Below are 12,858 nucleotides of genomic sequence, written 5' to 3' on the forward strand. Positions count from 1 at the left end.
TTTCTACAGTTTACAAAAATGGAGAGGATGAGGCATTATTTTCATTGCCATTACAAAAAGAAAATACTTCCAGCGTAGCCGACTGATATACTAGGGGTTTTCGATGGGCCTTCACCGAAATGGAGTGATTCAGTTTGGTGAAATAGAGCTAATGATGGGGTGAGCTCTGACAGATAACAACAATTAGAGGAGCACATCTAAAACAGTCGAGCCAGCCTCCAGATGTCACAGATTTTGGGTCAAAATTAGATGCATTGCTTAATGGAGTCTAATAATTAATAATACATGTACAGGTCATACACAAAGTATCATCCACTGAAGTGCACTTTTTTAACAATTAATTCACAATTTTTTATTATTTTTTTCACATTTTTATTGAAAAAAGGACATAAACTGTTTTCACCAACTGCAATATAATCATACAGTGTTTGCATTATAATTTACAAAAGATTAAAAAAAGTCTGTACAGTCTCTGGTTTGTGCAGGAAGGTAGTAGGACCTTGGTAGAAAAATAAAGACCTAAGACAGGAGAGGTGTCAATGTAAGATCAGATCAAATGTTTTAATTGAATGATTTCCTTAACATAGAGGTGGAAATGTAATCCAAGCATGAATGTGTCACAATAAGAGTTCAAGCATTGTAGCTCAATCTCCTGTAAGACGGAAGTCAAGTGTGCTGCATTATTTTTGACTGTACCATTTATCAGCAAAGGTCCATTCAGACAAATAACTTCACAAGACCTGCGGTGGTTAGGTGTGAGGGGAAACTACTATGTGTCCAAATTCTGGACCACTTCCACACCAAACACATTGATTTTAAATAAAGCAGACTATGTCAGCATCATCTCAATTAATGCAATGTTTCAACGACCAACCACTGTTAGATGAGCAAAAGCTACAGTTTTTAGGTCAGCATCCACTAACAGATTATTTTACGGTTGTTGTCTCATATATGTATCTACACATTTGGCTTTGGGTATTAAAACAATTTCTGCTGAAGTTGGGGGAATTCTCTGGTCAGGAATAAAAATGCACTACAGCTTTGGAAAACACACGGACAGAATCATGCTCGTCTACATCTAGCAATAACATTATAGGCTGCATCTGCAATCTTCAAAACCGATACTTTAAATTACAAATAATACATTTTGGCTCCTAGATTTCCATCTAAACATACAATATGTAACTTAGCAGCACTTATCATCAACATTCATAACCTCAGCTCACGATTGAGCTTCCTGTAATGCTTCCACGACCTGTATTGCACATAAGAACATGAAGTCCTGCAAAGACCTTAAGGAGTGGCATTACATTTCACAGTGAATCTCTTCTTAATGCCTATTCTTCCTGTGACATCTATTGCAGTGTGTGCCTCCACCAGGACTGAGACTTTTGTTAAGGCACACGTTGCAAGAGATGCTATACTTAGACAATGTGATGGGCTGAGGAGAAGAGTGTGCTCTTTCCTGCAAATAGGAGTGTACTTGCACATCGAAACTTAACAGGGTAGGTGATGAGTTGAGGGTGAGGACACAATGAAAAACGAATAAATAGCTTGCACAGGACAGGACTCCTTAGGTGAAATAAATAAGTGAACTTTGGAGACTTGCCATGTGTGAGCTATTTGTTTTTCACATCTCTTTCCTGCGTCACGCAATGAGAGTAACGCCATGCAAGACCACATGGAAGAGAACTGTTATTATACTTTGCTAAGAGACCAGCTCATTAACAAACAGCGGCCTTTGTGCAGGTGGTTTAATGGGTCAACATATTTTTAGTAGCCATTGAAACAAGATTATTTAAGTGAAATGACAAAATCAAATATGGAGGAAGGTTGTCATTTAAGTGTCAACGTTTCAGGTTCAAATGTTAATTTTGATCTATATTTTTGTTTATGAAGTCACAACCTTGTGTGATGTTTAGGCTACTAATAATATCTATTATACCCAGGAAAAATATGCCCTTTAGAATTATGAACTGTATTTTCCATTAAATTGTGGTAATTGTATATGAGCAACTGGCTATTTTACTAAACCTCTTTAAGAAGGGCACACTGCACAGTGTGTCACTGAAGGCATCTAACCCATTTCATCCCTTTAGAACCATCCAAGCAGGTCATTTATCACCAGTTTCATCATAAACAATATACCATCTGGATTCCCATGGTGTTGTGTCCGTGAGCTTCTGCATAGAGAACTTTTTTACCCAAGACACAGTCTTTAACAAACCGTCATGCATAACAAACAACAGCCATCAGGGTAAAATGTAAAAGTTTTAAAATACCATGTGGTCGTTTTTAACCGTTCTTTATCCCTGCAGTCATATTTCAGATTCTGCTGTCAAAGGCCTTGATTCTAAGGGCAAAGAGTCCAGATTGCACTCAGAGTCTGACACCACATCTGTATTTGTGTCATCAAGTGCACATACCTCAACAGCCTTTATCTCCCTGATTTCATCCTCCTCCTCAAACTCCTCCTCCATCTCAACTTTTTCGAGAGCCACCTCGTTCTCGTAGCAAAAGGAGTTCCTCGTCGAGTTGGAGGCGCTGGATTTTCTCTCGGCTAGTTCTCTTGCACTACAGTGGGGTGTGCTGGGCACCTCATACGTGTTTTCAAATCGAGAGTAGTCCACTTTGTAGTAGTTCTTTTCTTCGAAGAGCACTGGCTCAAAGCGATAGCCCCAGAGGATCTCGCTGGCCAAGTAAGAGCTCCGACACTGAGTGGTCATGGCTGTAGCCTCAACCATGCCCTCCAGAATCACCACAATCTCAAACTCTGACGTCTCCAACTCCTGTTTGCTCATATCATAGAATGGGCTGTCCTCATCAATCTCATGAACAATGGTGATTGGAGATACCAGGAAGATTCTGTCAATGCCACTATCGAAGCCTATGTCAATGTCTACCTGATCCAGAGGGATGAACTCTCCCTCTGCGGTGGTGCGGGACTTGAGCAGCTGGGCCCTGACATGGGCCTCCACCAGGTGACTCTTCCTAAGGTTCGCCACGCGCCACATCAAGCAAGGTTTACCATCCCTCATGGCCACTGTAGCATAATGGCTGAACACCAGGGTTTCATTCCTCTTTTTGGGTTTGGCCATCTTGGCCATGACAGCACCGATGATGAAAGCGTCGATGATGCATCCCACAATGCTTTGGAAGACGACCATAAAGACCGCAATGGGGCACTCCTCCGTCACATAGCGATATCCATAGCCAATAGTGGTTTGGGTCTCCACTGAGAACAAGAAGGCAGCGGTAAAGCTGTCCACATTGGAAACACACATCTGAGTCGAATTGTTTAAATCCCCGTAACAGAGGGCCACTAACCAGAAGATAAAGCCAAAGAACAACCACGACAGCAGGAAAGAAAGGCAGAATATGAGCACCATCCAGCGCCAGCGGACGTCCACGCAGGTAGTGAAGATATCTGCCAGGTACCGCTGGCCTTTCTCACTCATATTGATAAACTGCACATTGCAGTGGCCATCCTTCCTGACAAAGCGGCTCTGTTGGTGTTGCGCTGTGTGCACCTTTTTGACATTTCCGTTTCCATAGCCATTTGGTACGGCAATAGTGGCCAGCTTCATGCCGTCTTCCTCAGAGGAGACGATGCTGTAACGGTGGCTTCGCACACTCCCCATGACTTCCGCCTGGGAGGGCTGGGCCGAATCTGCTTTGGAAAACAGTCTAAGTTTTTGGTAGAAGCGTTGGAGAAACAGTTTTGAATGATCCTGGGGACAAACTCAAGAAGAAAATGTGGACAACAGGACTAGACCCTAAGGGGACCAATGGAGGGAGGGTCCGTGCTGCTGCAGGCGGGTTGTGCACCTTTGGTGAGGGCAGGTCACTCCTATCTGATGGCTGCTTTGGACCTCATCAGTGAAGTGGGCTGCGGAAATTAACAAGAGAGAAAAAACGCTTTAAAGTAATCAGCAGAAACCAGAGCAAAGATCAGTGTATGTGGGTGTGTGGTTACCTGCCGTCTAAATAATGCAGTGCACACTCATAGTTATCTGTGCTATTCTTACCTACACTGACGATATACAAATGTGTGTGGTGCAGCCAGAAAGCACAGGGAATGCGTAGTGCATTACAAGTAGATTAACTATATTATTCAAGCACTTTGATAGCTGCCAAAGAAGGATAGGATGTGTTCCTTGCTAAACGTAAGTATTGAGTAGGCAGCTCAGACCATGGGGAGCTGAATCAAATTACAGACCAAGTTCATGTTAATCTATTGAGCCACTGAAACAAAGACATGTTGTAGCTCTTTGCAGATGTGTCTCAAAACTCTGTACCAAAGAAGTGTGAAAGCAACACGAGAAGAACACACATAGCCACTGTTTATTCACAACTACAGTTTGCACCACTAAATCATGGAGGAGATTTAATGATCCTTGCTGCATTTCAGAGAGGATGGGTCTATTTCTCCGAAACCGACAGTAACCTTGCATCATATGTAATAGAGCCACAAGGACAACTAAATTACAAAAGCTATTGACTTGGTTGGTGTGTTGTGAGAGGTCCATTAAAATGCACCACCACAGGCTACAAAAGGCCATGGTCAGCCAGACATGCTCTGCTAGTGCCAAAATAACTCCACTTTGACACTGTCTCATCGAAGAGTCACTGTTGTGTCAAAGTGAAAAGATCCATTTAGTCTACAGGAACTTTTCAATAGATATTCTTAATAGATTATCCCTGATTTAATTTTATAGTATAGAGTTCAGGTGTCAACACAGGAAACAGTTTGTTTATTTTTTCTTTTCAATCATTTCATTTAGTGAATGACTCTGAAAGTGATCAGAAGTCATGTAGGATAAGATTTGAAGGGTTGGTGCTAAATCCCCCTGCATCATCTTTGTTTTTCTCAAGTAATGATGTCACTGCTGGGTCGACTACAAAGAGCAACCTGTCACGCACACTATTGGGAATATGAGGCACCATTCATACAGTAATGAATAGAACATGTAGGTACCATATCTTATTTCTGCATGTTTTTAATGACTTATTATGAAATGCTTTCCCCAGTAATGATATAAATGATGTCCTTATTAGAAGGACAATATCCAGTTTCAATAATGAGCATACATGTACTTTCTATTTAGTGACCTTTTTGTTTTGTTTCAGTATTTTGTATTATATTACTGGAACAAGGCAGACTTAACGAAAGTCTATGATGCACACAGTTTAGGCTACAATGCTAAAGATCCTTCAAAAGTGTGTGATTCATATTTTAAGCAGCCTGGATTAAACAGAGGACACATTTTAAACACAGCTGACCCCCATTGCAAATCAATCTCTACCTTTTCGTGGTGTTGATGCACTGACACTGAACTCACACTACACGCACTTAGGTCACTCTCTTCTCCTCTCAATGCAAATGGCTTTTTGGTCACTAATCTCATATGTGCTCACTATATAACATCCCTTGTTACTGCAGGTTGGTACCTTATGATAGTTCAAGGCCAGAGGAGGCAAAACCTGTGATTGTTTGTTTTGCGTGTGTTCTCAATTAGAGCCAACAGCTGAGGCAGATGGAAACTGGTTACATAAAGCTGCTCCATTTTTTATTACACCAATCAATAACTATGACCAATCTTTCAACAGACAGCATTTTTTGTTTTAAACCTTTACAACACTAATACTTTTATGAGAGAATACTATTTAATTGTTTGCTGTCATTTTACATATCTACCTTAAAGTCATATTTAGATGTGTTGTACACAACAACAAGATCAGTATAGTATTATATACTTTAGTTAAATCAAAGGAAGTCAGCGATACAGATCACGTCATCTACATCCTGCAATCTCCAATAGCAGAAGAAGCAAAACAAATATTTAATAACCATAATAATAATAATAATAATGATAATACATGCAGATATTGTTAATAATAAATAACTGTATTTCCCCGTAATTGAAATTAATCTTATTACAGGAAATCAATTTACTTTTACTTTTGAAGTGAGGCTTCACATAAATTATGCAGAGAGCAGATTTATTTTTCAGACAACATCACTTTATGAGTTAATTATAAATATTCCCTGCCTATTACACCTACCTGTTGGTCATTGCGTTGCAAATTGTCCGCGTCCTTGTTGTTATGAGTCCCATATGCTCCACACATGCACACTGCGTCCCTTTTATTCTTGCTGTTCTTTTATTAGGTTCACTTAGCTTCCCGTCTGGCGATGCAAATTCTGCCATAACCCTCTCCAGCAATACTGAAGTAGATGTTTCTCGTTGCATAGACATACTTTAAAAACACGTGTGCCTATCCCCGCCCCTATCACTGTAGCGACCAATTAAAATGTGCAGCGCCTGTTTGAGGGTCTGAGCCCTCATGGTGGGTTTACATTATCGGTCTGAGTGTATGACAGGGAGAGTCAAACCCACTTTTCTCTAAAACCATGACGTTGATTTAACAGGAAACAAACGTCAGATTGAGAACAGGGCATCTCCAGAGCCGCTAAAAAACACACTGTATGTGAGTGGTGAAAGTATTCAAAGTATTAACTTGAGAATTAGTTTTTGTCCTATACTGTCTGAGAATAGGAAAATATGTTGGTCATTGTGGAGTAAATCCTATATGTGAAATCTGTGACTTTCCAAAATAAGCATCACTGCTGGAGTGCTTTTGAGTGCACTTGGTGAACACAAGGTGGCGATGTATATCTGCAAATAGGACAACCAAGGGCTGGCATCACATAATGTGGTGACATTATTATTATAATTCATGTTTCTGAGTTTAAAAGGCAGCTTTTATTTGTGTTCCATATTATTTGAAAGATTGGATATAGTTTTTGTTAAAGTATAAAGCTGACTTACTGATTATTCGTGTATTTATTGTTATTATAAATTATTATACTATGGTATCATACGTTCATTTTGTATTTTTTGTGTTGTTGGAAAGTCGGGCATTGAGAACGTATTTACTCAACCAGAAACATTTTTATGAATGTCAACAAATGACATTTGTGGTAATGAATTTTATTCATCTCAACCATTCAAAACAGATTATAACCAATGTCTATAAATTCACATATAAATATATTTACAAGAGCACACCTTATCACACTGTCCATCACCAATCATCCTATTTTAATCACAAACAGGTTTGCTGCATGACCTCTCCAGTGTTGTGAGGATTCCTTCTGCAAGTGTTCCTCTTGTCCAATGCAACGAGAGGACCGCGGGACAGACTGCCCTCTACAGGACGTCCCCTCCTGTCCAACTCCTCTGCACTGAGCAGTGGCACAGGAACCCACGTGGTCACATTGAACAGAGCGTAGTCCACCTTGTAGTGCTTATTGCCCAGTTTCAGCATGTCCTGGAAGCGCTGGCCCCAGCGGATGTCTGCTGGTGTGTAGGAGGTTCGAGACTGGTGGAGCATCCCCGTAGAGTCACCGTTGTAGGTGAAAGACACCACCAGCTCAAAGTCTTCCCCCAGCAGGTCGTCAGGGCGCATGCTGTAGAGGGGACTGCCAGGCTCCAGCTTGTGGACAATGGTGGCTGGAGTGGCGAGGACAATGTCTCGATCCTGGATGTGTACGTCCTGGTATGACATCACAACAGATCCCCCTGGCTGTTTCATATAGCGGACTAACATGGCCTTGACGACACCCTCCAGGATGTGATTTCCCCTGAAGTCCCCAAGTCGCCATGACAGACACAGAACCCCGTCCCGCAGGTTGACCACCGCACAGCTGCTGAAACCAACCGTCTGAGCTCTCTTACGAGCGGAGGCCATTTTAGCAACAACAATACCAATGACGATGGTGTCCAGGAGGCAGCTGAATACATCTTGAACCGTCACCAAAATAATGGCCACCATACAGTTCTCAGTCATCCCCCTAAAACCGTAGCCAATGGTCGCCTGGGTCTCCATTGAGAACATAAAGGCTCCAGTGAAGCCACGCACGTTTTCCACGCAGGGACTGTTAGATACATCGTCAATGTCACCGTGTACTTTCGCAATGAGCCAATAACAGAGACCAAAGAAAAGCCAAGATAGAATGTAAGACAGAGAGAAACCCAGGAGCGTCACCCTCCAGCGGATCTCCACAAGGGTGGTGAAGATGTCCATGAGGTATGGGGTCCAGTATCCAGGGGCCTTCTGGAAAACCACTGGGAACCTGCCATCTTTCTGCATGTAGCGCAGCCGCCTGCCCTCCTTTTTACTGCCCAGTGTGTGGATTGTGGTGAAGTTGGTATCAATGATGACTTGCTCACTCCTCTCTGTGCTCATTGTGAATAAAACTGGCTCTCAGACTCCTGTATGAAGAAAAATGAAATGAGAAAATGCATGTTAGGATGACAAAGGAGCTGGAGTGAATGCATTTTACCCATTACATGTGACTTAAATGGTACATTTTCTCAAATTTGTTTGTTCAGCTGAATCCTTCATGATTGAGTGAGCAGCCGAGGTCACTCCATGCCTCGGGCTGTCAGAAGCAAACGACTTGAGCAGTGCCCAGCTCAGGGTGTTAAAAATGTACTTCAAGATCAACATTTCTTTACTGGTTGATTATTTACCACATGTTCCATTACGGCCTGGATATTGTCAAGACTGCAAGCTGCTCTATAAACACTTTAATGTCTGCATTAGGACCACATGTTACCATGCAGAGGTTTTGTTTTTATTCAGCTTGTTAAAATAATGTTTAAAGTAATCAACATAACATAAAATAAGCATTTTCAATTATCCAAAAAAACCTATTCAATTTCTTTTTTTTTTATAAAGTTAGAGCTTAAACTAAATTATAAAAAGCATGTTTTTTTTTTTTTTAAATGAATGACAATAAGTCTTGATTTTGATTTCTATACACCATTTTTTATTGTTTTGTGTTTTTTTGTTGACTTAAACATACAAAATAACAATAATTTCGTTTTCTTTTAGACACTCTTTTACATATATAGATTTGGTCATGACCATCCGACAATATTTACTGGCTTTTGGTCGGGGGAAATCTGTTTACCACAGAGAGTTACCTCTTTTAATGGGTTTCGCTTATCTCTTTGTTTGTGACCCAAAACATATTGGCAAAGGAGACAGGTGCAACCTTTTAAATAAAGTCTTAAACTGACACATTTTAGAAAAATCTGAAAAGTAATGGGACTTTGTGTGAGTAAAAAAAGCTTGTTATGTTTTTTTGCCAAACATGCATGCACAATTGTCATGAAGTGCTCAAGTAATCTAATTCCAAGAAAGTGTGTCTTGGTTAATTAAGCTAAATGTGACCTCTATTTATGTCCTAAGGGGGGTCAATTATTATCCTCCAACCACCTCTAATAGCTATCACCTCCAAATGCTTCCTCAGATGTCAGACTTTAACCACACCCCTATTTTACTCGATAGAACATAAAACACACATTATGTTGTATTGTCAGTACATTGTTATCACTTTCTTATACCGTATACTCTACTTCAAGACTTGTAATCGGACATTTGAGTTGTCACTGATGAAAGGCACGCTATCAAGTTTCAGCTTGTTAACCCACTCACAGATCAATGTGTTTTTAAAGAGATATTGTTCCTTCCAAGAAGTCAGTTCGACTTTCATTTAGAAAGTTTACTGCTTAATTGACTCAGTTGAGAACATGTAGCTGGTCTTTATCTCAGTTTATGATAAATGGCTTACAACACATCCTTACTTTCGGTCAGGCAAATGTTAATCTAAATAAGATTTTGCTGTTTTCCACTCTCTTAAGAAATAATTGAAGAAGAAAACAAACATAGTGACAAAACTTGAGTGTTTCAATAAAGCATATAACTATAATTAGACTACAGATATATTTAACATTGTCATACATTGTTGTGTCACAATGCTTTTGTAGCAGGTGGTGATGGTATATGATAAATTGGTAGATAAAAATGCGTAGTTATAGTAAGTTACCACGCATTTGTAAGCAGGTGAATAAGCAGCAGTGTCACAGTTACAGACTGCTGATTTCTACACAGCAGCCAAGCAGTCCATGGAGAAGGACAAGTGTAGGTTATAAGGCAAGCCTATGTTATTAAGGTATGGTGGTTCCAAATATATATATTTTTCTGAACATTTCCGGTAGCCTTGCTGTGTGCTTTTGTTAGTCTCAATTTCTTAACCTCTTTTTACATATTTCACTGCCTTTTTTCTATCAATTTAACCTTTTTCTTTCACCTTTCAAACCCTTTTGTGAGCCATTCTGTGATCACACTGAGCGATTTTGACACTGCAGTCTTTGGTAGCCTATATGAGAGCAATCTGGACCTAAGCTTGAATCTCAAACCTGAATGAAATGTCTTAGTTCCTAAAGAACACCTCATGTTTTCTTGTATAACTCTCACTATTGCCTGGAAATAGTTTGTGTTATGAGGGTTAATCCTCAAACAACTTCCAATCAATGCCGTTTATATAACAACAAATGTTGATGTTTCCCCATATTTAACAGGAATTCACAAACTTTAGGTTAATAGGAAACATTTAAAATATTTAAAAACGAAAATCAATTCTCTGATGTCCTTTTAAATTCCAAGACGTCTCTTCAGTTCATGCTTGGCAGTACTTAATAATTGCTGTTATATTTGTTTTAAATTAGTTATAATGTTTAACTTTTACAACTTGTAGTTAATTATTTCCCTTCTATTTAGCTTGGCTGTTGCTAATATTATGGAATATTAGTCTGTGGGATTTGTGCACCTATGCAGCTGCATTTGTGACAATTTAAACCATTTTACAAATATTTGAGTATTCTTACAACAAGAATTCTGAAAGTGCTTTAAGAAACAAAAAGCACTTTTTCCTCAGCATAGACACTAGTAAATTGCATTCATGTCATAATTCTTTATAGATAGTTTTTGTAAAAGCACACAAGGTAAATTGTAAAAGTCATCTTACTTGCAAAGTAGAAAAAAGACAAAAAGAGTTGTCCGGGGCCCATCAGTCGAGGTATAAGCGATGTGTTGCCACAGTGAAATTAACCTGCAGGGTCAGTCTGTTACCAATGTTTGTGGGCTGGCTCTGTGGCAAAGTCCAATTTAGTTCTGATATCACAGCAATCCCTTCCCTCTGAAACCTTATTGGACAATCTGAAAGAATTTATGGTCTATGGAATATTTTAGAGGTTCCTCAGGAAAAAAACATAAATGCCCTTTAACGGTCTTTAGATGTTGAAATAGGTATTGCGTTATAAGTATTTACAAAATATTGAAGGCACATATTGATGATTTGTAATATTTGAGTGATTTCTATGATTCATTAGACAGAAAGTTAACCTTTGCTTCATCAGCTGGAGATGCATTTCTGATAAGACAAGAGAGATAACACCTGAGCCGCCAGGAAACACTAACCTTCACCACATTTATTGCAGTCATAATCTGACGATAGACAGAGGTCTACAACACCCAAACAACCGTGTTGTGGTTTTAAAAATAGAACATAGGGGTCATGTTTTACTTTTAAAAACAAAACTAGGCTGTCCTTTGAAACCTACCTGATTCATTACATATTGGTTGTTTAAGATGATGTGTGAAGACAGAGATAAGAGACATTCCTCTGAGAGATAACCTGGAAAGAGCAGTTCACACTAAGAGAATTTCACTTCCTTTAGCGCAGTACATAACAAAACCATAAACTGTGAAACAGTACAGTATATTGATGTCCAATTGATTTAACTGTCCACACCATACGAGAAATTACAACATTATCCAACATTTCAATTTGTTTAATTTTGTATTTAATTAAGTGGGTCACGACCATGATGCACAACCGATAATGCAAAAATAAATCATCATAAAGGATTAAATTAGACTGTGTGTGTGTGGGTGAGTGTGTGTGTGTGTGTGTGTGTGTGTGTGTGTGTGTGTGTGTGTGTGTGTGTGTGTGTGTGTGTGTGTGTGTGTGTGTGTGTGTGTGTGTGTGTGTGTGTGCGTGTGTGTGTGTGTGGTGTGTGTGTGTGTGTGTGTGTGTGTGTGTGTGTGTGTGTGTGTGTGTGTGTGTGTGTGTGTGTGTGTGTGTGTGTGTGTGTGTGTGTGTGCAGACCTTCTATTAGGTATTTGTAACCTCTTTATTAGTTGTATCAGGGCACTTTATTTGGGCAAGAGGGCCCTTTAAATCAAATCTCTTACCAGCCAATGTGATCTCACTATATATTTTCTTTTATAAGGCCATTCTCTGCTAATTCTACAGACTGCATGCATGAAAAATAAAACCAGCCTGTCTGGCACTACCAGCTATGCTACATTCAGGAAACCTAAACAAGTTTCTCCTCCATTCTGATGCTTGGTTTAAACTTCAGCAGATCACCATGTCCACATGTCTAAATGCTGACCCCGGATTGGCCTAATAGACAGGTGTGTTAACTCACAATTGCACAGGTGTACCAAATAAACACAATTTAAAGACACAAAATATGTGTTTTACATGATATATATCATCATATATCGTCAATTTTGACTCATGAGGTATATATGAACTTATTGGATATAAGATAAATCACTAAATTAGTCGTATTATAAACAATACACGCTACGACATGTCAAAAGATTTAAATAAAAACAGCCATCATTTCAATGAATAAAGTACCATAATTAAAAAGCAACAACGTGTTGGCGGGGACAGAGTGAGCTTAGTTTTATGGTAGAGGGCTTTGTGTAGTGAAAGAACACTGATTTAAAGATAGGAGTCAAGAATTCAAAGAATGTGTTTTGAACCTGGGTGCCAGACAAAGAGAGACGAGAGGCTGCTGTATTTTCTCAGTAAAACCTGAATAAGAGACAATAAGAACAATGCAAGTCCAACACGCAGGATGACCGGGAGGCACGTATTCGAGACCAGGCGGTGATAACCTCATTGACTGATATTGATCAGATCAA

General features: G+C 39.6%; 2 protein-coding genes across 2 annotated transcripts; both read right to left on the reverse strand.

Annotated features, from left to right (window-relative positions):
• Positions 1-362: 362 nt before the first annotated feature.
• LOC117492237 (inward rectifier potassium channel 2-like) lies at positions 363-6,205 on the reverse strand. The gene is made up of 2 exons (XM_034142379.1): positions 6,067-6,205; positions 363-3,889 (listed from the first exon to the last, which is right to left on the reverse strand). Exon 2 carries the CDS (start codon positions 3,639-3,641, stop codon positions 2,319-2,321), a length of 1,323 nt encoding a protein of 440 aa, XP_033998270.1. The 5' UTR covers positions 3,642-3,889; positions 6,067-6,205; the 3' UTR covers positions 363-2,318.
• Positions 6,206-7,012: 807 nt separating this feature from the next.
• On the reverse strand, positions 7,013-10,944 carry LOC117493199 (inward rectifier potassium channel 16-like). Its single transcript, XM_034143649.1, has 2 exons — positions 10,883-10,944; positions 7,013-8,279 (listed from the first exon to the last, which is right to left on the reverse strand). The coding sequence occupies exon 2, from the start codon at positions 8,251-8,253 to the stop codon at positions 7,111-7,113; it is 1,143 nt and encodes a 380-aa protein (XP_033999540.1). The 5' UTR covers positions 8,254-8,279; positions 10,883-10,944; the 3' UTR covers positions 7,013-7,110.
• Positions 10,945-12,858: the final 1,914 nt, after the last annotated feature.

This window comes from Trematomus bernacchii, unplaced genomic scaffold, assembly GCF_902827165.1.
Source record: "Trematomus bernacchii unplaced genomic scaffold, fTreBer1.1, whole genome shotgun sequence".
Classification (NCBI taxonomy): Eukaryota; Metazoa; Chordata; class Actinopteri; order Perciformes; family Nototheniidae; genus Trematomus; species Trematomus bernacchii.

Coding starts and splice junctions, on each gene's coding strand:
- LOC117492237 (XM_034142379.1), bottom strand. CDS start 3,641: ATGGGGAGTGTGCGAAGCCACCGTTACAGCATCGTCTCCTCTGAGGAA.
- LOC117493199 (XM_034143649.1), bottom strand. CDS start 8,253: ATGAGCACAGAGAGGAGTGAGCAAGTCATCATTGATACCAACTTCACC.